The sequence below is a fragment of the Lutra lutra genome, chromosome 9, assembly GCF_902655055.1.
Source record: "Lutra lutra chromosome 9, mLutLut1.2, whole genome shotgun sequence".
Classification (NCBI taxonomy): domain Eukaryota; kingdom Metazoa; phylum Chordata; class Mammalia; order Carnivora; family Mustelidae; genus Lutra; species Lutra lutra.
Genome location: NC_062286.1, coordinates 77,502,156 through 77,529,193, shown reverse-complemented (window position 1 = coordinate 77,529,193; position 27,038 = coordinate 77,502,156). Strand labels below are relative to the sequence as shown.

The 27,038-nt window shown below is 36.8% G+C and overlaps 1 protein-coding gene across 1 annotated transcript in view; it reads left to right on the top strand.

Moving 5' to 3' along the window:
• Window positions 1-27,038, top strand: part of LRPPRC (leucine rich pentatricopeptide repeat containing) — a 105,622-nt gene that overhangs the window by 60,653 nt on the left and 17,931 nt on the right. The window contains exons 24-30 of the mRNA XM_047744610.1: window positions 3,849-3,973; window positions 4,446-4,552; window positions 15,258-15,326; window positions 16,153-16,243; window positions 21,186-21,328; window positions 21,463-21,571; window positions 25,335-25,461. Of these exons, the coding sequence (XP_047600566.1) occupies window positions 3,849-3,973; window positions 4,446-4,552; window positions 15,258-15,326; window positions 16,153-16,243; window positions 21,186-21,328; window positions 21,463-21,571; window positions 25,335-25,461 (771 nt within the window). The remainder of the gene's footprint in view (window positions 1-3,848; window positions 3,974-4,445; window positions 4,553-15,257; window positions 15,327-16,152; window positions 16,244-21,185; window positions 21,329-21,462; window positions 21,572-25,334; window positions 25,462-27,038) is intronic.

The window sequence follows — 27,038 nt, the reverse complement described above, 5'->3', positions numbered from 1 at the left end:
TTTAAGAGATACAAGTATGTTATAGAGTTGGCTTTCCTTTAGCATTATTTGAAGTGTGTGAAAGCAGAGGCTAAATTTTTATCAGGGATGGGCTTAAAAATTTGTAACACGTTTGTATATAAAGCTTTCAGAATTATGAATACATACTGAAGTAAGCATAGAACCACAAGTTGTTTTGCATCCAGAATTAATGTTATCAATAAGATTTCTTCATAACATTACTGTTTTTTTTAGAGTAGGGTTTTAAATCAACTGTAGTTTATTAAAGTATACCAAGGAAGTCTCAGAATCATCTTAGATCACAGTACCTAGAAGCACACAGAGTGGTAAAGTGCTGTCCCACATCTCAGGTATAAAGCAGTATCCACTTTTTTCCTTTGGATATTTTGCTGTTCTTGCTGACTTCATCTTGCCTAGGAGAAGTGGTACTTTAGCATGATGATTTTCTCTGCCAGTGTGATACATTTGAGTTGAAATCTCATAAGCTCCAATTCATAGATCCTCTCTAATCAGAGAATTCGAACTGGGAGGGAACCCACAGTTTCTTGAGTTCAGCCATTGTGATAATCTGCTTTTCATCACCACTTCTGGAAATTTATCACATGGCTACAGCTGAGCCAGGACTTAACAAGTGGGATTGAGATTCAGAAGTCCTGTGAGTATATAACTGTTGTCATAGCAGTGTCAATTTTAGATACTTTTTCATATTTTTCATTTTTATCACCCAGGCTTTTAAGCTTTAGTAGGAAAGATTAATGATGACATCATATTATATGAGAGATGAACATTTTTATCTCTTTTTAATATGATGTGATCCAAGCACGAGTCAGAATGTAAATGATAGGGATTGTGAGAAGAACAGACTAATTATTAGTTCATTTCTTTTTTTTTTTTCCTCCCCAGTTCAGTAGTTCATTTCTGTCATCAGTCCACTTATGTTTCATTATAGATTTCTAACTCATTTTGTTGGCAACCTGAGAGCAGTGACAGTGGTACTTAAAATCACTAACAAATATATGAATTATTTCCATTTTGCTATTCTTGTCGTTTCTGTTGTTGTTCTGAGGATGTATAATCTTCAGAAGCATGTATTTGGAGACCAAAGGCTATTAACATGTCTCTTTGATTGACAGAACAATTATTCATTCATTTATTGATAGCTTTGACCTAATGTAGGGGAAATACAGTTGAGACACACTGTTCTAGTTTGGGAATTGATCTGAAAAAGTAGATCATTAAAAAAAAATCAGTATGTGTTAGTTGTTCTCTTGAAAACATCTTAGTAGTTTTTCATTAAAGGGAATTGTAGAAGGCTAATAACTGCAGTCAAATGCTCTACCACTGAGCTATACCCGCCATGCCTAGAAGGCTAATAACTGAACCTGTGTCTGAAGCAAAGGGGAAATACTGATTATATAAAGGTTTATATCATATGTGGTAGCTACTGTAGCATTTCTCTTGTATGACAGTAATCTAGCCTGCAACATCTACTTGCGGTTTTGAAATTAACCTGTAATTTAGTCTTCACCCCAAATGACAAAAATTCAAATGACTCTGTGGGGTGCCGGAAGATGCACTGTAAACAGGGCTTGGGAAGGGGATAAGGTAGAGAGCTCTGGCAGGATCGGCTGGCTTTCACTGTGTCAGTATTATTGCAATAAAATTAACACCTCTTCCTGGTATTTTCCTTTCAGTACAGTTAAAATCTTAATCTAGATAAAATAGTAATTCAGTCTCGGGCAACATAACATTTGTATAATGGACCAAAATGTTAGGGCTTCAGCAGAAATTTTAAAAATGCTTTCCTCCTTTGGAAATCTATGACATGTGAGAGAAAGGTGTTTTCTCCACGGAGCCTGTCAAGAACTGTCACTAACCACATATCTCTCTATATTTCATACTTTCTTTTCAAAAACTTTTGATTTCTTATTCCACATTGCACCACCTTATTAGGTTAAACAGGCAGCAGTGTTTTCACTGGAGCATAACGTGCGAGTAGATGTAGTCAATGGGAAGTGGGAAGGCAGTGCCTTCCTCTGTTTACCCTAGTAACCTTAGCCAAATCATTCAGTCTTTACATGCCTTAATTTCGTCATCTGTTTAAAAATAAAGGAGGGTGGCATGTAGGATTGGATCACATAATTTCTACAGTTTTTCCAAGGTCTTACATATTACTCATACTGTCATTTTCCTTTTAAAGGAAAAAGTAGTTTTTGAGGACTCAAAAGAATGCATTTCCACACTCTTAAGAAATTCTGACTTAATGAAAATATCGAAAGATATTTTTTTTGTTTGTTACCACAGAAGAGAAACCTTGACTTTACAACGGGAAATATTTTTTTCTTTTAAAGATTTTATTTTTAAGTAATCTCAACATGGGGCTCAGAGTCACAACCCTTAAATCAAGATTCCCATGCTCCATTGACTGAGCCAGCCAGGTGCCCCTGGAAATAATTTTTAAAAGCTTGCTTTCAAATGAGGGTTCTCCTAGAATTCACTGATCTTAAGAATGTCTGAGTTTTTAGCCACAATAAGTTTCTGTATATATGAATCCTGAAGTTATTTCCTCCTTCTTCTGTCTGGAGAGGTGGCAGTACTAAAAATAGGATGATAGAGTTGTAAATACTTGAAAATTCCTTGGTAACTGCTGATAGATATTTATTAATGTTTCCTAAATCTAGAATTTTTGAGGACTATAAACACACATAAGTAGTTAGAAAAAATATTTGATAGTAGTCCTTGTTTTTAGAAATAATGTATTTTTTATGGCAACTTAATGGATGGAATCAGATTTTTTAAAAAAAGATTTTATTTATTTACGTATTTAAAGAGCGGGAGCGAGGATATGGGTGTGTGAGCATGGGGGGTGCAGAGGGACAGGCGGACTCCCTGCTGAGTGTGGATCCTGGTGTGGGGGCTCTATCCCAGGACCCTGAGATCATGACATGAGCTGAAACTGAGTTAGACCCCCAACCGACTGAGCCACCTAGGCGCCCCTGAAGTCAGGTTTTATTATTTATTTATTTATTTATTAATTTTTATTTGACAGAGAGAGAGAGACACAGCAAGAGAGGGAACACAAGGCGGGCGGGGGGGTGCTGGGAAAGGGAGAAGCAGGCTCCTCGCAGAGCAGGGAGCCCTGCCGAGCTCCATCCCAGAACTCTGGGATCATGACCCGGAGCCAAAAGCAGACGCTTAATGACTGAGCCACCCAGGTGCCCTGAAATCAGATTTTATTTATAATAATCTCAGAGAATCCCTTCATTTATTTGTACTTTTTAAAAAAGAGTGCTATTTAGGGGTGCCTGGTTAAGCATCTGATTCTTGATCTTAACTCAGGTCTTGATCTCAGAGTCAGGAGTTCAAACCCCATGTTGGGCTCCATGCCCAACTTAAAAAGACTGGGACGCCTGGGGGCTCAGTTGGTTAAGCAGCTGCCTTGGGCTCAGGTCATGATCCCAGCCTTCTGGGATCGAGTCCCACATCGGGCTCCTTGCTCAGCAGGGAGCCTGCTTCTCTCTCTGCCTCTGCCTGCCATTCTGTCTGCCTGTGCTCGATCTCTCTCTCTCTCTGACAAATAAATAAAATCTTTTAATAAATAAATAAAGTTTGAGATTAACATTAAAAAATAAATAAAAAGACTGCTATTTAGCAAATGAAATAATGAAAGGTGAAGGAGAGAAAATAACTTACTGATGTCTGTACTCAGGACATTTATTTATACAATATAAGGATTGTTTTTCTCTTTTTCCATTTTGCCTTTTTTAAAGCTCAATCAGATACATTTTGACTGCTCGTTGTTGTGGATTTAGATATATTTTATTAATTCATATTTTGATGTTTCCAAGGGATGACTTAGTTGCTGCTCTGGAAGTCGCCATGGACTGCTATGAAAAATATAAAGTGTTACCAAGGATTCATGATATCTTATGTAAACTGATAGAGAAGGGTGAGACTGATCTAATTCAGAAAGGTTGGTCACCTCCAATATCTTGCTGTAGTTGTTTTTCCCCTCTTGCTTATTTAATCTCAATGAATTGCTGTGAAGAGAAAATTTAATAGGAAGGGAAGCACATCCAGGGGGACTTTGTTATACTTCTAAAATAAAAAGGACAGTATCAGCTAGATTTTCAGTGTTGTCAATATCCTTGATTTTAATAACTGTTCATTTTGCATACTTGCCTCTCTGTTATTTTTTGCTCTGCTTCTTGGTGATCTGCCTTTTCTGAGGAGTTATTCCCACTTATCCTCACCAGTTCTCTTTGAAGCTAGTCTTAGGTACTTGCTGTTGTAAATGTATGCTGTCAGGTAAGGAATGTGATGGAAAATTGGTTGATACAGTGCTAGTCTTCAAGTTATTGTAAATATTTGTTTTAAAGTTTTATTTGTCCAGAACTTCAGGTAATAATTTGTTTCTTTGTATATTTTTTTCTTCTACTCTCTAGCGATGAACTTTGTGAGCCAAGAACAAGGTGAAATGACGATGCTGTATGATCTCTTCTTCGCCTTCCTACAAACAGGAAATTACAAAGAGGCCAAGAAGATCATTGAGGTATGGTTTTTAACTACAGTATTCTAATTGTACAGCTGTTTATACTCTTAATTGGAATATGTTTAAAAATTTTAACCTTTAATTACAGTTGTTCTGATTCATGTTAATATAATTCAGTCCCAATAATGGGGGCTGGGGGGGTGCTCGGCCAGCTTCTTTATTGTATATAATTACAGCTCAGAAAAGGCAGCCTGGTTGTATATTGAATTTGTTTCCTCACTTTGTTAAATTCACTGTTATGTATCAGAATGATATTTGCATATTAAATCTTGGATTGTGGAACAATTAAATTAAACTGACATTCCTGGGTGTAAAGTTGCTAATCCTCTTTGCCAAGGAATTCTTTGTTCTTAAAAGCAGTGGAATTTAATTTGCTGCAGACCATGCTCAGATTTATTTGTAATGCTTGTCTACAAGTTAATCAGCCAAACAAGTGCTGTCTGCAACTGTTTGGCATTTAATTTAAAATTTCTTCCTCTTCTTCTCCTTTTTCTTTTTTTTTTTAAACTATGGTAAGCAGCTTATGGGAAATGGTAGGTGACAAACCTGGCCTATTTAGGATTAGTGTATTTTATCTAGGCTTGATTGAAATTTTGCTTACTGAAATTGGTAAGTCAAAGGGCAACTATAAAATCTGTCCAAATTACAATTAACTTCACTATTAAACAGTTCTGTTTCCTCTAAATAAAACATTCCACGGAGGATAGACCCATTACCTTAAGAAAAATTACTTAACGTGAAATAAATAAAATCAGTAATCCTGTTTCTGTCAGATCATACGTTGCCATGACTCCATGTCTTTTCCCAAAAGTTCCTGTGGCGGATGGGACACAGGGTGGTGTTTGGCCTCCTTATTTGTATATTGATGACTGCTTATCACGAAGTTGAAAATGGAGGCATACAACCCTGAAAATTATAGTTTCTCTTGATTTTTTTTTTTTAAGATTTTATTTATTTATTTGACAGACAGAGATTACAAGTAGGCAAGAGAGGCAGGCAGGGAGAGAGAGGAGGAAGCAGGCTCTCTGCGGAGCCGAGAGCCCGACGTGGGGCTCAATCCCAGGACCCTGGGATCATGACCTGAGCCGAAGGCAGAGGCTTTAACCCACTGAGCCACCCAGGCGCCCCTCTTGATGTTTTTCAAAGAAGAGAAAAGTATGAAAAGGGAAGACTGTGCAGTTGATTCAGAATGTTCGTAGTTTGTCTTACAACTCAATCTGTCCTTCTGTCAGAGGGAAGTGGGACATGCTATCTTGGGCAGATTCTTCGGTAGCTCAAGTAGTTCACTTGTATTTTCTAGAAAATAGTATAAATTCTTTCATTAAAAGTGCCTGGTGGGGGCACCTGGGTGGCTCAGTTGGTTAAGTGTCTGCCTTCAGCTCAGGTCATGATCCTGGAGACCCAGGATAGAGTCCCATATCAGGCTCCCTGCTCAGCAGGGAGTCTGCTTCTCCCTCTGACCCTCCCCAGCTGATTCTCTCTCTTTCTCTCTCTTTTTCTCTCTCTCTCTCAAATAAATCTTTTAAAAAAAGAAAAATGCCTTGTGTATCTGAAAATGCAGGAAGCTGTCTGCCTTTTGAGTTCTGCTGCTCTGTGTGCCTGGTACCAGTATTAGCAGGGCACTGATCAGAGGGAAAATGAAGCTCAGGTGTTCAGATAATAGTGACTGAGAGGCTCTATCATAGGAACTCGTGTGTCTCTTTACGTAATAATCAAGACATAATAGAAGAGCCAAAAGCATAAGAGTTCTCCTTTTGCCATCTACTTACTAGTGTGGTAATGGACAGTTATTAAACCTTCTTAAGCTTCCTCTTCTATAAAAGGGAGTATAGTATCTTTCTTTAAGATTCGATCACATAATGTATGTAAAGCAGCTTGCATGTTTCTGGATTATGGTAGTAATCAATAATATTAATTCTCTTTGCCCCTTAAAAGTAGGGATTGCATTATCTGCTTTACCCCACATAATTCACAGTATGATGTTTAGCATAAAGGTACATGTTGTCACATGAATAGGCAAGAGAAAACTGCCTCTTAATTACTTTAAAGCTTTGCCAAATGCAGCATCATTGAGTGTAATCATTTAGGGATGCTGTCTACTGATGACAGAATTTTCATAGTGGATGTGTACAAAATTGCTTAAAGGATAAAGAATGGCTTTACAGAACCCCTGTGGTATTTTAGGGTAGGATAGCAGGTATGTGAAACATGGGAATATTCCGAAGCACATTTCCAGTTTCTTTTTTTTTTTAATGGTTAGCTGGATTTGAATTAAAATGGGAACTTGCTTTTTTCCACTACTAAAATTCAAGACCTGGAATTTTCTCTTATAGTTTTCTAAGGATTATTGAGAATATAGAAAGTAATAGAAAATAATAAATTGCGACTGTATCAGCGTGTGAAAGAGTATCATAAATACTGAGCAACATTTTTTTTAATCATTCCCCAAAATGCATTAGTGTCTTATCAATGGGTAGATTGGCTAGGGTTAAGTTTCCAAAGCAAAGTATACAGTGAAGCTTCTTTGTAGTTCACGCACTGTGGGAGATAAGATAAGCCAGTCATAAAAATGTTCACATTAAATGAAGAAAGAAGAGGCAGGATTCAATGTGTAATAGAACTCGTGTTGTTTTTTAAATGAACCGGTGTACACATATCATGTATTACATACAGTACATTTTAATATTGTCTTACATTTTATTTCCATACATGGATTATTACAGGAGAGTGGACTTAACAGCTGCTATTCTGCTTTATACTTTTCTGTATTTCCTGCATTTTCTGTAATGAGCATATAAATTCTTACATTCAGAAAAAGTGTGTTCTTCCAAAAGAAGGAGAGTAAGAGAGAAAAGTGAATCAGACGAAGATTTATTAAGAGCTAATGTGCTGCTCCTTGAATGTGAGATTAATGTGTGAGAATAATTATGATTTGAGACTGAAAATTATTAACTGCTGTAAGAAAAGTATGAATACTTCTGAGAGTTCAAGGATGGAACTTATTCCCAGTGAAGGAAATTAGGCAAGACTTTCTGGAGGAAATGCAGCATGAGGTGAGGGGTTGATGCATATGGTATTCTTCAACATTCGAGAGTTTGATGAAGCTGTTAACAGGTATTAGAGATCAAGCAAAAAGGTGGAAAGGGGAAATCTCTAAAAAATTCTTTTTCCCCAGCTTTATTGATATATAATTAGCATGTAACATTGTGTCTGTCCAAGGTGTACAACATGTTAATTTGATTACTTACATTTTACAAAATGATTACCGCAGTAGCGTTAGTTAACACTTCTATCACTACACATAATTATAGTTTCTTTTTTGTGATGAGAACATTTAAGATTTACTGTCTTAGTGGGGCACCTGGGTGGCTCAGTCGGTTAAGTGTCCGACTCTTGATTTCAGTTCAGGTCTTGATCTCAGGATCAGTTTAAGCCCTCCATTGGGGTCCACACTGGGCATGGAGCCTACTTTAAAAAAATGTAGCTAGATATAGGTGTATATATACATAAACATATACAGATATATAGATTATACACAAACATATATAGATATATTTATATAGATATAGATATACAGTATTGTTTCTCTTTTTTATTAAAAACATTTTTTTAAAAGTTTTATTTATTTAAGTAATCTTTGTACCCAGTGTGGGGCTCAGACTCAATACCCTGAGATCAAGAGTCACACACACCTCTGTTGAGCCAGCCAGGCGTCTTGTATTATTAGTATTGTTAACTACAGTCACTATGTACTACATTAGGTCCCCAGAACCTGTTCATCTTATAAGGGAAGTTTGTACCTTTTGACCAATATCTCCCCATTTCCCCTGAGCCCCTGGCAAACACCATTCTAGAAGTTCGGTTGTTTTAGAGTCAACATGTTTGTGAGATCATACTCTGTCTTTCTCTGCCTCACATATTTCACTTGGCATAGAGCCCTCGAGGTCCATCCTGTTTGACCAGTTTACCCTGTCTCCCTTATTCCCTTCTTTTCTCCTTTCCTCTTTCCCTCCCTGTCTTTCTTCCCTCTCTCCCTTCGTTATATCAATAATAAATACTTTTTAAAAAAGATTTTATGTATTTATGTCAGAGTGAGAGAGAGAAGAGAGCATGAGTGGTGGGAGGGGCAGAGGGAGAAGCCAACTCCCCACTGAGCAGGGAACCCGACATAGGGCTTGATCCCAGAATCCTGGGATTGTGACTTGAGCCAAAGGCAGACGCTTAACTAACTGAGCCATCTATGTGTCCCAATAATAAATAATAGCAATGACATCTTGAGGAAGATGTCTGTCCTAGAGAAAGATCTTTAAAAATGAATCTGTATAATGCAGTAATTGCTGTAGAAAGATATACCGCAGACTCGATCTTTCTGAGGAAGTCATGTTTGGGATAAGAACTAAAGGATGTAGTGGGGGCCAGCCACACAGAGTGGAGGCAAAAGCATTTCAGGTAGAGGGAACTCCCTGTGCAAAGGCCCCGAGGCAGGAAAGTGCTTCCATCTTTTGTCTTTGTGTTGTCTCTTAGGGCTCTTATCAGATAACACTCAAAAGAGTGTTTGGTCCATTATTAAATAGTAAGTGTTACTTTTATTCCCTTCTTTCTGTGTGACAGTCTTTCCTGTATTGAAGTCAGCTCTTTAGTCTCCTGCAATCTCATCTGCAGGGTAACTATCCCTAGATTCTCTCAGTGTTCTTCTGGCACATTCCGGAATGAACTTGGGGAAATGTTCACAAATTATTTTTACAAACCTATATAATAATACCAGTCAGTATTTTGTAGTCTGTGTTGTACCAGTGATGATGATCGATATGACTTTTTCTCCTGTGAATAGATTCAAATAAAATTTACACATGATTCCTTTTTAAAATAGGCCAAGTATGAAGACGCACTGTTAATCCCATTACTCATCTAGTCATTTCTGTGGTTTTTCTGTCCTTTAGTTAACACATATTTCTTTTGTACATAATTGAAGTAAATTGAAGCATAGTTTTATCCTACATCACTGTTTCTGCATTCCATGCATGTATAATTAAGAACTCTTCTGATCATTATTTTTAATGACCAGTCACTCCATAGTATAAGTGAACTAAAATTCATTTGCCCGTTTGTCTTCTGAGAAAAATTTTACTTTTAAAAGAAATCATCATAATGCACATCTTAATCTATAGGTATAGGTATATTTGGTTTTCAGATTATTTACTTAGGATCATTTCTTAGAAGTACGTGAAATGCATTACTGTTAAAGCCCCTGACGCATAAAGACAGAAATTTTGTTCTATCCTTATAGGTGATGCCTCTTCTGTGGTTCATCATAGCAGATTGGGTCTAAAGCTCAGGCCTCCCATGCTCTTCTAGAAATTACGATAAAATAAGATGATCTTTTCTTTTTTCCTTTCATTCATTCATTTTTTTTTCCCTTAATCAGGGTAATTCTGGTCTCATAGAATGAATTTGGAAGTTTTCCTTTCTCTTCTCTTTTTTTTGTATAGTTTGAGAAGAATAGGTGTTCATTCCTCTTTAAATGTGGTAGAATTCATCTGTAAAGCTGTCTGGTCCTGAACTTTTCTTTGTTGGGAGTACTTTGATTACTGATTTAGTTTCATTGCTAGCAACTGATCTTTTCAAATTTTTTATTTCTTCCTGATTCAGTTTTGGGAAGTTAAGTGTTTCTAGGAATTTATCTGTTTCTTCTTGGTTGTCCAGTTTGTTGGCATATAATAAGATGGTATTTTCTCTCTAAGAAAGGACTTCATTTTTTCAGTCAGGTTTTTTTTGTTTGTTTGTTTTTTTTTAAGATTTTATTTTATTTATTTGACACAGAGAGAGAAAACGAGACAGAGGATATGAGCAGGCGGAGTGGGAGAGGGAGAAGCAGGCTTCCTGCTAAGCAGGGAGCCCAATGCGGGTCTTGATCCCAGGACTCTGGAATCATGACCTGAGCTGAAGGCAGATGCTTAACTAAGACTGAGCCACCCAGGCGCCCCATCAGTCAAGTAGCTTTTAAGGTACTTAAGTCACCTCCCAGGATGGAAGTATTGCAAGGTCATTTAATAAATTAATATTGTTTGGGTACTTCATTTTGTGTTTTAAGACAGGACATTAAGTCCAGGGAGGGATGTTACATACAAGTACGAGAAAAGTTAAATTATGATTTGAAATGTTAAATAACTACACTAAAGGTTTTTATAAAGAAATACTTATGGGGCGCCTGGGTGGCTCAGTGGGTTAAGCCGCTGCCTTCGGCTCAGGTCATGATCTCAGGGTCCTGGGATCGAGGCCCGCATCGGGCTCTCTGCTCAGCAGGGAGCCTGCTTCCCTCTCTCTTTTTCTCTGCCTGCCTCTCCATCTGCTCGTGATCTCTCTCTGTCAAATAAATAAATAAAATCTTTAAAAAAAAAAAAAAAAAGAAATACTTATATTTATTCTTAGCCCTTTGAGCAGTTCAGTGATCACAGACTTCATGCCTGCCATGTGCCAGGGCCTGCTGAGTTTTCCAGGTACAAACACAAAGAGTCTGCTTTAAATTTGGTTAGCATTTCTCATTTCAGCCTTTTCCTTTGAGGTTCAAATTTAGATTCCAAGCTAAACAATATAACTAATATTAGTTACACTTTTACACTTTCAAATAATTTTCATGTACATTTTTATATGAGGCTCACAAAACAACTCTGAGAAGTAATTACAGCAGGAAGCTTTAGTTCAGAGTGTTAGTATGGAGTTTGTTTAGTTAGTGGTAGTCATGGAATTTGAAATTGGGTCCTGATTTCACTTTTTCTTTTTGTTCTCCTATACCATTCTTACCTCTGTGATCTGTCTTTTTAAAATTGAGATAAGATGGAGGTGCCTGGGTGGCTCAGTCAGTTAAGCACCTGCCTTCAGCTCAGGTCGGGATCCTGGGGTCCTGGCATTGAGCCCTACATTGGGCTCTCTGCTCAGCAGGGTGTCTCCTTCCCTCTGCCCTTCACCCCACTTGTATGGGCATTTACGTGCACACATGCGCACTTTCTATCTCAAATAAATAAAATCTTTTTTAAAAATTGAGATAAGTTATAGCATCATGCAAGTTTAAGGTATGCAGTGTTTTGGTTTGATGCATTTGTACGTATATTGCAGTATAATCGCCATGATCCCCTGACCCCTCAGTATCTGAATCACCAAAAGAACTTACCCTTTTTCAGAATTATTCTTTCTTGATTTTTTTTTTTCCTCCTCTTATCTGCTGTCACCCTTCCATCATATGGTACTCAGAGTCTTCTCAGGGGCAAAACTCTTCTTTTTATGGTTTTGTGTTTAGGACCAAAAGTTTGGATTATAGTGATCTCCCAGTCTTTGTGGCTTTTACCTTTGTTCTTTGCTAGATCACATGCAAGATTTCATCTTAATTTGCCTTCTTTAATAAGCCAGAATGGATTTTACAGATACAGGATTTTCAGAGATATTTTTTCCCCTGACCTCCAAAATTTCAAGAGATGTTAGTTCTCCTGTCAGTTCATACCCATGAGTTAGTTTACTTATTAATATCTCCAGTAACATGTGGTTAAGTGGGTCATGTTTGCTCAATCATATTTTCCTCCTTATTCTAGACATGGTCTTGAAGTCTATCTCTGAAGATTTTTTTTAAGATGTCCTTTTATTTGAGAGAAAGAGCATGTACACGTAGTGGGAGAGTCAGAGGAGGGGAGAGAGTCTCAAGTGGACTCAATGCTAAGTGAAGCCTGATGTGGGGCTTGATCTCCTGACCCTGAGATCACAACCTGAACTGAAACCAAGAGTTGGACACTTAACCTACTGTGCCACCCAGTCACCCCTATCTCTGAAGATTTTAGAGAAAAGGACAAATAATTGAAAGATTTAACAAGTTCCATGATACTTTTTTTTTTTTTAAAGATTTTATTTATTTATTTGACAGAGATCACAAGCAGGCAGAGAGACAGGAGGAAGCAGGCTCCCTGCTGAGCAGAGAGCCCGATGCGGGACTCGATCCCAGGACTCTGAGATCATGACCTGAGCCGAAGGCAGCGGCTTAACCCACTGAGCCACCCAGGCGCCCTCTTTCCTTGCTATTCTAGCTATGAAGATAAATAGTTGGGTTCTTGTTTTTACTTGTCCACTCCCTCTCATGCACTTGATTTTTTTCCTGCTACGTTGAATAGAAGATATGAGGCTGGGATAGTTGTTCATTTGTTTTCCATTTCACGTTTCTAACACTAATAGCAGGAAAAATCAAAACAGGTAAAAACTTCTGTTTGGGTCAAATTTAAGATGGTTTTTCTTGAGATAGAGTTTGAAGTAGAAGAATCTTCGTTTCTTTCCACTTTAAAGATAATAATTACTTGATAGGTCTTTTTACTAGTATATATTGAAGCCTATTATGGTAACAGCAAATTTACATCAGAGTAATGTAACAATTAAATAGAAATTTTTTTGTATTTTGCATTACTGTTATTCTTATACAAGTGAACCTGGTGCTAAATTGGAACTTCACAAAGAATATTTTAGAGCACAGTAACCTCGGTGGAAACAAACTTGCCAGATGTTTTATTAGAGTAATTAATTTATTCTCAGTGTCCATTAATTAGACTGTTTGTAGCAAAAACAGAAAAAGTTAGGTAAGTTCATTGTTTTATTTTTTATTTTATTTTTTTTTTAAAGATTTTATTTGTTTATTGGACAGAGGGAGATCACAAGTAGGCAGAGAGGCAGGCAGAGAGAGAGAGGAGGAAGCAGGCTCCCCACCAAGGAAAGAGCCCGATGTGGGGCTCGATCCCAGGACCCTGGGATCATGACCTGAGCCGAAGGCAGAGGCTTTAACCCTCTGAGCCACCCAGGCGCCCCAAGTTCATTGTTTTAATTAAGCTGTTTTAATTAATTGGTTTTTGATAAATTATATGTAGCATCCCAATTAGAATTCTATTCTTCTCCATAGTTTTATTATATTTTCTATTTTTGCTTTCAACTTGTGTTTAAAATTCAGTAAGATGTTAAGAGATAAACCAGAAATGTAGACTATTACGGAAGCCTAGGAGATTTAGTTAATCTGACCTAGATGTTCTTTTGATGATTGAGATTTATAATGTGAAAACAGTTCTCAATTTCAAAATGAAACCTAGGAATATCTGCTGTATAAGTCAGCTGTCCTGCCCGTGGCAAGCAGATTAATCAGCCACAAAAAGGAAGCATTTACAAACATAAAAGTTGTTCCATTTAGATCATTGGTTTTGGATCAGCAATCAGTTGAGGCTATAAGTGAGTGTACTCCTTGGATTTTGCCTTCTTCTAAAGAGGATGGTCCAGTATTTTTGGAAGGGCTTTTTGTATACATTTGATTTCATTAGGTTTCATTTTTATTGGTTTCATTTTCAGAGTAATGCCTATGAGAAATGCCTGTGAGAAAATCCTTGAGTAGAAATTGTGTGGAGGTGTAAATATTAATGTATTTAAGAATATATTTCAGCAGTTGATCTATTCAGCATTTCTTTCTTCTAACCCAGAATGCGTATACTTGCACAGTTAGAATGAGAATACTTTTACAACTTCTGTTGTACCTGTTTCTCTGTCATCCTACCAGAGTTCTGAGATGTTACTGTCTGCTTTAGTTCTTTTCTTTTTTATTTTGGAAATATTTATTTATTTATTTATTTATTTATTTATTATTTATTTATTTAAATAAGCTTTACACCAACATGGGGCTTAAATTCATGACCCTGAGATCAGGAGTCTCATGCTCTACTGACTGAGCCAACCAGGCACAGCTGTCTGCTTCAGTTCTTAATTTAACATTGTACAGTATTACTTGAAGGAATAAAAAATCATGAGGACTTCTAAATAAGAGATCGGATTTGAGGGATCCGTGGTTTAGTCAACAAAGCTGAGTAGAGAAATCAGTGGAGGTACCTCCTCTAGGCTGGAGCAGCCAGGGCTAATGAGTATGCAGTTTTCTTATCATAATGCTGTGATTGAAATGTACTATTTAATGGGGAAACCCTCTTACACATGATGAGAATATTGTAGTTAGAGTGACAAATCCTTGGAATTATGTGTGAATTAGTTTGCCTTTTATTCCAGTATCCAAAATTAAAAAAGAACTGCTTTGCCGCTGGAGTTATTGACTAAACCCTAGTAATTTCTGATTGAGGATATAACATATATCTCAGTAATTGAAATAAACTAAGACTATGAACTAATTTTAAGTACTTAGCTTGCTTAAGTACCTCGCTCTCTACACATTTGTGGCAGTCACAATACTTTTAAAAGTGAAAGCCATTGGTTTATTGTTGTGATGATGGTTCATAAGTATGTGTAACATTAATTTTTGCTTCCTGAATCCATTGGGATCTCTGAAGTGTGTGCGTGTATTTAGTTTGACATCTTTTAGAGTTGACTTAGTACACTGAGTCAAGGTTCCTTTGTATAGTAAAGAAAGTTTACCATCTTAATGTTTAAAGATCTATTGAATGAAAATTGACCTGCAAAGCAACATTTTGACATAACCCAAATCTTCTAGATACTGGTTAAATATAGGTTCCTATTTATGCTCTGTTTTAATCGTAAGAGTCTTTGGTAACTCTTATTAAGTTATAGGTTTCTTTTATTATATTTGTTTAGGAAGGAGGCAGTAGATTAGATGAAAACTATTGTCTTTGAGGGAAAATTCACATTTAGCTGAGCCTTACCTCACACGTTATCTGATGATTTTATCTTATAGACTCCAGGCATTAGAGCTCGATCTACAAGACTTCAGTGGTTTTGTGAAAGATGTATTTCAAGTAATCAGGTTTGTGTTTAATTTCTGGTCTCGACCACCTAAAACTGTGAGTAGAAAGCAAGTGTCCTTCCTACATGTCATATGAGCATTCAGGGATTTTGGGACATAGAGCATTATTAATGGAAGCAGCATTATCTTTGGTTTTCCAAATAAGCAGTAGCTTAATTCTTGTTCCTGAGGTGTAGTAGAATCCTTAAAATTTTTAATTTGGGCCCTGAAGATTTTAGCCTGCTTTATCCTAAGTTGTTGGCTTGAGCAGGCTAACCTTGTTTCCTTTGCAATTTAAATCTGCTTCAGTCCTCAGTGACTAGCGAGTCACTTAGGGGAGCCTGGTGGAATTTCTACTTTACATCTCCTCCAGTGCAGATATCTTTTCATATCCCGCCAAGTGGAAGCCACAGGGGAAGAGGAGTATAACACTTGGGTGGAGGAGTGTTCTTATTACTGGAGAGTGTATTCACTGGATCTTCTTCCACCAGTATCTTTGAATTCTCAGAATGCATCTTCATGAGGTTTCCTCAGCCAGATGATTGTTCATGTTTTGTTCTTGACTACAGAGTCCTTCAGCTTTTTAACTTAAAAAAAAAAAAAAATTGTTTTTAATTGTGGTAAACTATATATATAACATAAGATTTATCATTTTAACCATTTGTAAGTGTTCACTTCAGTGGCAGTAAGTCCATTCACATTGGTGTGCTTGGCTCTTTAACTTTTGAAGTGAAGTTAATCTGCCCTTTGGGTAAAGCTTGGTGGAAGGATTATTAGACTGAGATTTGTCAGCTATAAAATATGTCCTTTACACATTCTAGATCCATCTGTTAATCTTCTTTTTAAGGTTGAAGTTCTAGAAAAATTAGTGGAGCTGACACAGAAGTTGTTTGAATGTGATAGAGACCAGCTGTACTACAGTCTACTAAAATTGTATAGTAAGTAATCTGATCTAATGTTTTCATCTTCAGACATTTATTCTGTTGAAGGCAGGTGCAAGAAAGGAATATCGGGAAGGTCTAGTGATTGTCAAATGTGTGGTCTTCAATAGAGTTTTAAGTAGAGGCCAGGTTGAATTTTATCACAGATTGTTACATTGTATCACTAGACACCAGACAAGTTTCATAATTTCTGACAGTCTTACTGCAGTAATGAGAAGGTGAGAAAAATCTTCATCAGGGCCACAGAATTTAATAGAACTTTTCGAGAAGAGACTAATTTTTTTTTCTTTTCCTTTTTCTTTCTTTTTTTTAGGATTTTATTTATTTATTTGACAGAGAGAGAGAGATCACAAGTCGGCAGAGAGGCAGGGAAAGGGAGAAGGGGAAGCAGTTTCCCCGCTGAGCAGAGAGATGCAGGGCTGGATCCGAGGGCCCTGAGATCATGACCTGAGCCGAAGGCAGAGGCTTTAACCTACTGAGCACCCAGGCGCCCCTAATTTTTTTCTTTTTATTAAATCCTCTGGTAGACTTAACAGTCACTCCTATAAATCACAGAATCACTACCATGTTCATTCATGTGTATAAGATCTTTTTCCAGGGGTGCCTGGGTGGCTCAGTCATTATGCTCTGCCTTCAGCTTAGGTCATGATCCTGGGATCCTGGGATCGAGCCCCACATCAGGCTCCCTGCTTGGCAGAGAGTCTGCTTCTCCCTCTTCCTCTGCCCCTGCTCTTATTCCCTCTCTTGTTGTATCTCTCTGTCAAATAAATAAATAAAATCTTCAAAAGAAAAAAAAAGATCTTTTTCCAGAAAAATGCATATTGATACACAGACTCATTGCTAAACAGTTTTTTAAAATGTGATTATATTCTAATGTAGTTTTGACTGAATCTATATTATAAACATTTTCTTACCTATAAATGACTATGTTGCGTGGCTGTACTAGAATTTATCCAGCCAATCTCCTTATGCTAGACATGTGACTAGAAATTCATTTTACACGTTATAAAACAGAGCTGTATTAGCTATCTTTGTACCTTAATCTTTGTTCACGCCCATAGTTGTTTCCTTAGGCTGGATTTGTATTTGCCTTCCGAAACATTTGATCTTTATTACCAAATAGTGTTCTAGTATGTCAGTTCCAGTTTATACATCTGGGAACTTTGCAATCTCTTTTAGGGTATTTGGGTGGAGAAGAGCAACTCTTAGACAAGTCAGTAACTAACCTACCTACCTTCCTTCTTTCCTTCCTTCCTTTCTCCCTCTTGCCCCGCCCTCTCTTCATCCCTTCATCCTTCCACCCCCCCCCCAGACATTTGATCCAGATTATTTTGTTTTTCTCATGGGAAATTTACCTTCACCAAACATAGCAGTGAATAATTTAATTCATTTGTCTTTTTGAATTTGTATTTATTATCATTAGAAGCTTTATCTTTGGGACGCCTGGGCAGCTCAGTCAGTTAAGCATCTGCCTTTGGCTCATGTCATGATCCCAGGGTCCTGGGATTGAGTCCTAAATCGGGGCTCTCTGTTCAGTGGGGAGTCTGCTTCTCCCTCTCCCTCTGCCTGCTGCTCTGCCTGCTTGTGTTTTCTCTGTCAAATAAATAAAACCTTTAAGAAAAAAAAAACGTTATCTTCTATGTTAATGGTGTAAATAAGACTTGCTGTAGAATTTATATTTCAGTTGTTGGTTGCATTGAAATGCACACTTCGCTATGTAATTTTTAAAACTCTTAAAATTCTTGAAATTCAGTTCTTTGGTTTAATGGTCAAATTCTGGCACACAATACTGAGGTTGTTAATTGAATATATACAATTAGCAAATTTACGTTTTAGGCGTGTAGTCCTTAATTGGTGGGTTATAACCTGTATTTACTCAAGTGCTGATTCTTACCCTTCCTCACCCCTTTCTTTTGAGGAACTATTTCATGCTTAAATTCTAATTTTATACCAACTTCAGAAAAAAAGAAAAACCCTGAATGTATCCAAATGAGTCTTAGCAGTTAAAGTAGTCCCCACAGAGGACCATAATCCCTAACTATGCTAGTTATTGGGGAGGACACAGCAGATAGGGTAGTGCTCTGTACAGTTAGGCCTATAACCAAGATTAAGAATACGGAGTGGAAAAAAAAAAAAAAACTGGAAGGATGTATGAGGAGCAGGGGTAGTCCAGGGAAAGTGGAGGTAGCCAGCCTCACAAACCTCTTTTTCCTATACAGATGACCTTTTGCTGATGCTTTCTTTAAAAAGAAAGAAAAGAAAACAACCCGTAGGTTCATCTTAAAATTTCCTTTAGGAATAAATAGTCTTTGATTATTACCATTTTTTTCTCCTTCATCCCCTCTCTTGGCTGTATTGGACACCTTCTCCAGTTTTTTTGCTCTGTGTTTGCGCCAATAGTCTGAAGATCCCTGTAAGGTGAGGGTGGCCTCTTGTAAGGCTGGAAGTCAGGAACTATTATCATGAAGTACACTTTATAACCCAGGTTGTATACTTCATGCCTTTGTGGTGCTGTAAGTTGATAATGTGGTTGTGATAACCCTGATCCTCCCCTTTCTGAAGAACAACCAACCTCTCCTTTGTGTCCCCCTCTTTCTGTTTTCCCCTTGGACCACTTATTTGAACAAGTTAAATAATTTATTGAAGCACTATGGACTCAATTTTATTTGAAAAGGAACATATGATATGGGATAATATATGAAATGTGGTCCTATTATACTTGAAAAATACATATTTTGGATTGTGAATACCTGAGAAAATGTTTGGCCTGGTAGAACTTTTTAATGAGCTCATTCTTTCTCTTTCTTTCTTTCTTTCTTTTTTTTTTTTTTAAGATTTTATTTATTCATTTGAGAGAAAGAGAGCATTGGGCATGGGGGGAGAGGGAGAAGCAGGCTCCCTGCTAACCAGAGAGCCTGATCTGGGGCTCCATCCCAGGATGTTGGGATCATGACCTGAGCCAAAGGCAGACACTTAACTGACTGAACCACCCAGGCACTCTGAGATATTCTTTTGTAAAAGTTGCTAGTCCATTTTAATTAAAGCTGCATCTGTGTAATATCTTTGTCCTCCTAAAGTGGAAGCTTTCATATATGTGTGCCTTTTTTAGAAGAAGAAAATTACTTTCATAGAGTTCCTATAGTTGAAGACAGAGTTGTCCATCTTCCATCCATCTTCTCTTAGTGTTCATGTTATCTTAAAAATGAATCTCTGTAAAAACCACCTTAGTGGTGCTGTTTCCAGTTCTTGGAAACCTTCCCTAAATATGTCTTCCACAATCCACAGGTGTACCTTTTGGCAGGGGACAGAATGTTCCACCTTTTCTCTTCTATAGAATTAAAGATGCTGGAGCTTGGGGTTTTGTTTTTCATTTGTTTAGTCCAGTTAGTTTTATATACTCATATACTTGAGAAGTTACTTTTGAATTTTATATTACATGAGAACATTTTAATGAAGGAAAAGCATAATTAGCTTATGAGAGTCTTGTTTTGGGAAAAGAGATTGTAAATTTAAGGGTTTTATATGGGACTGCTTTTATTACCAAAGTATGTACAAAATCATTACAATCTGTGTATGACCTGGGGAAATTTTCTTACTAATACCTTTTTCTTTGTTGTAGGTTTCTTTCTTTTTTTTTTTTTTAAGATTTTATTTATTTATTTGATAGCGAGAGAGGGAATATAAGCAGGGGGAGTGGGGGAGGGAGAAGCAGACTCCCCCTGATGTGGGGCTCAATTCTAGGACCCTGGGATCATGACCTGAGCTGAAGGCAGATGCTTGATGACTGAGCCACCCAGGCATCCCTTGTTGTAGGTTTCTGATGGAGCATGAGTGTGTTTTGTTTTTGTTCTTTGAGTTTTTTACTTCCAGGAGTTATCGGTTACCAAAAAAACATAGCTTCTCAGTTGGACAGGTGTGGGGGAATCTAGGAAAATCCCATCTCTTTCGGTATTTTGCTGTTTTTGAGAAACATTTACGTATGTTTTTTGGAACATTTGTGCTCTGAAACAACCCCCTTCCTAGAGTTGACTCTACAGAATGAAGATACTCATTATTCATATATATGAAAATTTTTTAAAAACACAGTTAAAATAGTATTTCTTTGTGTGTAATACTTTCATTGAACTTAATTAGTGTCATGATATTTTTAATATTTTGGTCTGGTTTTTCACAAGCGTAAGTTTATTATATTAAATGACTTGACCGTTTCTCTTTTCAAAACCTGTTAGAATGTTTAAAAATTAAGTCTTGATTATTAAGTTTTTGCTATTTGTGAAGATTAGGTTACCACATAACAGGAGCTCAATTTTTCAATGTGAAGGAATCTGCCTATTTCCTTCTAGTAAACTTCCCTTGCCCTATAATACTTAGTCTGATGGCATTAGTGGGATAAAAAAATCTATCACACAATGTCATAGACATTCTTCAAGTCAGCAGAAGAGACAGTATTCTCCCTATTCTACTAAGTGAAAGGGAATTGTTGATTTGACACTTTTGAAGAAAATCATACATTTGTGCACTTTGAATCACTTTAGACCTCCAGCTGTGTATTATACTATATACATGTACCCATTATCTTTCCAAAGTCTCACGGGCATAGTTGAATTGTTACCTTTTTCTGATTCTGATATCAGCAGTGGGCTTCTCAGGTTACCTTAGAAAGACAGACTTTTTATTCACATGAGACTTTCAAAGTATGGAGTAAAGTGGGATGGGGGTTGTTGTTTTTTATTAGGTAAGGAATTTCCGTTGTTGAAAACTCAAAAGACATATAGAAGGACGTCTTTTTGCCTTGGGTCCACAATCATCCTGTTCCTTTCCCTGGAGGCAATATTTGGAATAATGCTTACTTCAACGTTAAATAGGGAAAATATTCTAAACATTTTTAAGAATTGGACTTAGTATGTTCATTAATTTCTGCTTATTCAAAATTTTGCAGAAGTAAATGGTGACTGGCAAAAAGCTGACACTGTGTGGAATAAAATGCAAGAAGAAAATATTATTCCACGTGCAAAGACATTAAGATTATTAGCAGAAATCCTTAGAAACAGTAATCAAGAGGTTCCGTTTGACGTACCTGAGGTAATTTGTTTTTAACTGTAAACCTAACAGGTTTTGTTGTCAGTATAACTGTAGGGCATAATTAGCCCAGTTTCATTCTAAAAAGATCACTCTGTATACCAGGTTTTGTTTAACTGAATACTTCTTTCTTCCAGTTGTGGTATGAAGATGAAAAGCACTCCCTGAATTTTTCATCACCCTCACATACAGAAAGTAATATCCAGAAAGATCTGTTGAATGCCTGCCAACGAAAGAGAAACAAAGGTAAATCTGTTTGCTGGGGTCTTCTAATAGCAACAGGGGATCTAAGTCCTTCTAACAAATTAGTAGTGCTCTGGGATGGAGATGGAACTTACATATATTAATTATTTTCTTTGGTTCTTTAAATTAATGTGAGCACCTGGATGGCTTAGTGGGTTAAGGCCTCTGCCTTCGGCTCGGGTCATGGTCTCAGGGTCCTGGGATTGAGCCCCGCATTGGGCTCTGCTTGGCGGGGAGCCTGTTTCCTCCTCTCTCTCTGCCTGCTTGTGATCTCTGTCTGTCCAATGAATGAATAGAATCTTAAAAAAAGTTTAAATTAACAAACACATTTTGGGGTAGTTGGGAAAACGTAACATCAACTGAGTAGTAGATAATATTCAGGAACTATTTGTCTTTTTTTGTTTTTTTTAAGTTTATAATTTTTTTTAGTAATCTTTGCACCCAACATGGGGCTTTAACTCATGACCCTGAGATCAGGAGTTTCATGCTCTTCTGACTCACCCAGCCAGGTGCCCCTGTCTCATTTTTATTAGATACAATAGTGGTGTTAAGATTTATCAGACAGTGTCCTTAACTTTTGAGATCTTACTGAAGTACTGAAAGATGGAAAAAAAATCAAGATTATCTATAATATATTTTAAAATAGCTAAGCCATAGGGAACAAAGATAAAGCAAGAATGGCAAAATGGTAATAGTTGTTAGATGTAGGTGATGGGCATATGGAAGGTCCATTATACTACTCTCTATATTTTTCTGTACATTTGAAATCTTTTATAATAAAAACTAAAATAGGCATACATTTTATTAAAAAGTATACTTTGAAAATAGCATGATCATGAGTGTTTTTTGGCAGATGTATTTATTATATATTTCGCTTTTATTTGAAAGCAGAAAATGATTAGAGCATTAAGCACCGTTCTTGTGTATGTTGAAGTGATCAAGCACTATTTCAGGGTTGGAGGCAGGATATGAGGTCTGTGTCTTGCTCTTCCTTTTCTCTCGTGGTAGACTTTCCTGAAGTGGCATGCCTACCACTACTCTGACTGCTTTAAAATTTTTATGACCATCTTGAACCCTCTGGTATCAGCTTGCCTATTACATGATAGACATTTCTATTTAGACTTCATTGTACTCTTTCAAAATCATATATTACTATTGTATCCTTTACTTTGGTTAATTTTTCTCCATAGCATGCTAGCATCATCTTTAATTCCTTCGATATTGTGTGGATTTTCAAGTACGCTTTATGATACTTTAACCAATATGCAGCAGATTTTTTTTCATTTTAATATCTACTTTTTCATTTTAATATCTGCTCTGTTCAATAGAAAAGAATCAATTTAGAAATTTACAGAACCTCATAATTTCTTGACTTAATTAGAATTTTGTGACACTAACATGAAGTATATGAGGAAAGAATAAGCTAAGCTCTTATATTTTCTCAATCATGAATAGTGACTTTATCCTTTGGGTCATTTTCCTTTGTGACATATTCAGTGTATACATCCTTGAGTCTTCACCATATATATATGTTAAACCTAAATACAAAATTAATTATGACTATGGGAACTATTTCAATAGTGGAATTTTGATTAGACCGAAAGAACTATAAAATAGTTTATAGTTAACTGCTGGAAGACTCTAGAACCCCTTCATATGTCACCTTTTTAAAAATTATTTTCATTTAAGTAAAAATAGTTAACTAAATAAATATAATGCAGTGTTTGTTATTATAAACATACCCTATTCTAGCTTTAATATACAATTTATATTTATTTAACTGGTTTTATTCTGTTCTTCAGAGTTTCTAGTTTTTTGTATATTCCAGGATTTGAATGCCTAGCAAAACATCAATACTTTGAAAATTGATTGCTAACTTTAGTACTTTATCGAATTTCTGATAGTTTAGTATACTTACTGACTTTCACACCAGAAACCTGTGACAAATGAGTTTGGGGCATTACAGTGATAGCCTCTTTCTTTCTTTTTTCCAACTAATAGAGAATAATAAACAGAGCCATAGCAATTTCATATAAAGACTGTAATTTTAGGGGCTCCTGTGGCTCAGCTGGTTAAGCGTCTGACTCTGGATTTCAGCTCAGGTTGTGATCTCACAGATTGCGGGATCTCAGGTCAAGCCATGTGTTGGGCTCCACACTCACTGGGGAGTCTGCTTCCTCTCTCTCTGCCCCTCCCCTTGCTCACGTGTGTGTGCACACGTGCATGCTCTCTCTCTCTAATCTTTAATAAACTACAACTTTAGAAAACAACTAGTAAGATTTCCCGATTATTTTGTTAATCTTAAATATTGTAATTATACTTCCTGTATATTTTCATTGAGCAAACGATGCTTGTTGGGGAGTAGACAATAATTGCACTGCATTTAACTTCTCAGCTCCCTTAACAGCATTGTCTACTGAATGATAGATTTTATCTGTTCTCCTTGGTTAAGATCCAGATATTAATGTCATACCTTTTCTCTCTAGTTTTCTCTGAGTTTAGCATGAAAGAGCAAGTTTCTGACATTGTCACTTCAGTTTAATTGAAGGGCTCTTGCAAACTGCCCTAACCTTGGAGTATAGATACAATGTCTGCTTGTTCAGAAACCTCTGAAGTAGCTCAGAATGTTCTTCAGAGCATTAATATCCTGCTCACTTCTAGTTGCATGTATCGTATTTCCTTACATTGAGCTTTATACCCACCAAAGGTCGTACATGATCGTTCACAGTGCCCCATCTCTATTGTGATTTGTTTATACACACCAGAGAGTGGATTATAGTTTCAGTTTTGGATGTTTATAGCCAGGCAATTTTATTTCAGAAAAGTAAATGACTGAAAAGTGTAGATACTTCTCTTTTGGTAACATCTTTTCATTCACTGACAGTTATTGTGAACAAGTGAAATAAAACTGTTAATCAGTCAAACAAATGTTGCTTAGTTTACTTGTTAGATACCTGTATATTTGAAAATTGTATGTTTTTGTATAAGTCCTGTCGTAGCCAAATAATTTGATCTCCTAATTTTAGAATTATAGGCTATATTCACTTTAATGCTATTGTGTTGAAATGTTAACCATTGTAACCACCCACTTATAGATTAAAGATTGCTTTAAAATGCATCTTTTGCTCCCCTCAATTTAAATTATACCTGTGGTTTATTTGGACTTTACCACACATTTTGCAATTGATTTTGAAAATGGTATCATCTTTTGACAAATTCAGAAGAGCTACTTCTCATTTTTATTGGCATGAAAATAATTTATTGACTTTAGAGGTAATTTTAGGGGCGCCTGGGTGGCTCAGTTGTTTAAGCCACTGCCTTCGACTCAGGTCATGAACCTAGAGCCCTGGGATTGAGACCTACATCGAGTCCCACATCCCTGCTCTCCAGGGAACCTGCTTCTCCCTCTCCTTCTGCCTCTCTCCCTGCTTGTGCTCTCTCTCTCTCTCTCTCTCTCAGTTAAATAAATAAATAAAATCTTAAAAAAGAAAGAAAAGAAAAGTAATTTTAGAAGGAAGTCCTTTCAGGTACCAGCCACGTGGCTTAAGTAGATTGTTCAAAACTGTGACTTTGTTTTTATCAAGATGAGGAGTGTGACTGTTATCTGTTGTTTTGGTCAGTGTGTGTGTGTCTCTGGAGAGTGCTGTGGTGTGTGAACATGAAAATAAACACATGTGTGGCTTTGAGGCTTTGCTCTAGGGGGTTTTCCTCCTTTTTGACATTTCAGAATAACATCATCTCATTTTTTGTTTTTTTTCCTTCGTAGATGCATATACTATTTTCCTGAAGGCACAAAAGCAAAACATTATTTTCAACAGTGAGACTTACAGCAATCTTATAAAATTATTGTTGGAGAAGGATAGTTTCATAGAAGCAGTGCAAGTGAAAGAATTGTAAGTATTAGTCCATTTATTAAACCTGTCATTTAAAAAAAGTATCACATATCATTAGGATTTTCCTAATGATTTGTTGTAGTAGCAGCTGTTTAATTATCCTCAACTACACACAAAAATCCTATGAAATGGTTTTCTAATTTTTTTTTTTTAGCGCATGAGCAGGGGGAGGGGTAGGAGAGGAGGGAGAAGCAGACTCTCCGCTGAGCAGGGAGCCTGACATGGGGCTCGATCCCAGAACCCTGAGATCATGACCTGAGCCGAAGGCAGATGCTCAACCATCTGAGCCACTTAGGCACCCCTGGTTTTCTAATTTTATGGGCTTTTTTTAACCTATTAAAAAATAAGTTTTACTGGCCTTCCACAGTGCAGTACATTTTCTTCCCCTAATAAAGCTTCCACTCATTTATGATGTCTATATACTGAAAAATAATATTTTTCCCTTTATCATATTCTGTTTCTTACTTAGTTTCTAGCTCTCTGAGCCTTTTGTGGTGGAAGGAGCCTGATCAAGTGAAAATAGCCCAAGGGCTTTGAACTTAGGCAGGGATTCAAATCTTACTTGAGTTTCTATTGGAGAAATTATCCCCTCTGTGAACCTCATTTCTTCTTATAATGATGAGTGGATGATAATAAGACTTACATGAAAGATCCCTTTTAGGTGTTGAAGAACATAGAGTGAAGAAGAGAAAATACAGGTGCTCAACGCATTTTAAATGCCTTTCCTTTTTAACTTTCTGTTGTGTTTTTTATTTGATTTTGAATTAAAAAAAAAAAAATCTGTTGGGTGGTTGTGGTAGGGGTTTTGTCCCTCTGGCTAGTTCCTGAGAGTAAAATTAATCAGAACAAGAAAGTTTTCTTACCTGGTGTGTCAGTTAATGGATTCTGTTGTCTTATCCCAAGGGAGTTACCAGAGAAGGCTTAGAATGGAGTAGAGCACAGTGACCTGCTCTGTGATGTAGACCTGTCCTGGTGATGTGTTAGTAGCCTTATTTTCATTGGCAAAGGTCAGCCTTTTCCTAGTGTATTATAAGTTCTGAAATGATCTCTCTTGGCTCAACTTTGACCTTCAGAGCTTTTAAATCACAGTACTTTTGAAATATTAGAATCCTGACTAGAAAGTGCTTGCCATTCTTGCAGTTTGCTGGAAGAGCTGCTCTTAGGACCAGTGTTATGTTAAAGTTATGCACCATTGGGCCATATTTACTGCTTGTGTTTCATTGTATTTTGGAAAAAGTATATGACTGTACTTGTCTGTGGAAATACATATAAACACATGGACAGTGTATATTTATGGACAGTGTATAGATCCATCTGTATACAAGTACAACATGTATGTATACACATATGCACATTGTCTATATACCTATGGTCTTGAATCATTTTGTATGTCCTATAGCCAGAACGGTCACACGAAGGCTTCTCAAACGTAAGTCTTTCATGTATTCTATATCTCATTTGTGTGTTTACTCAGTTGCTAATTAAATTACATAGCTCTAAAATACCCAAGAGATGCTAAATTAGTGACTTGGAAAATTTGACATTGAACAGCGTACCATCATCTGTAATCACTGGAG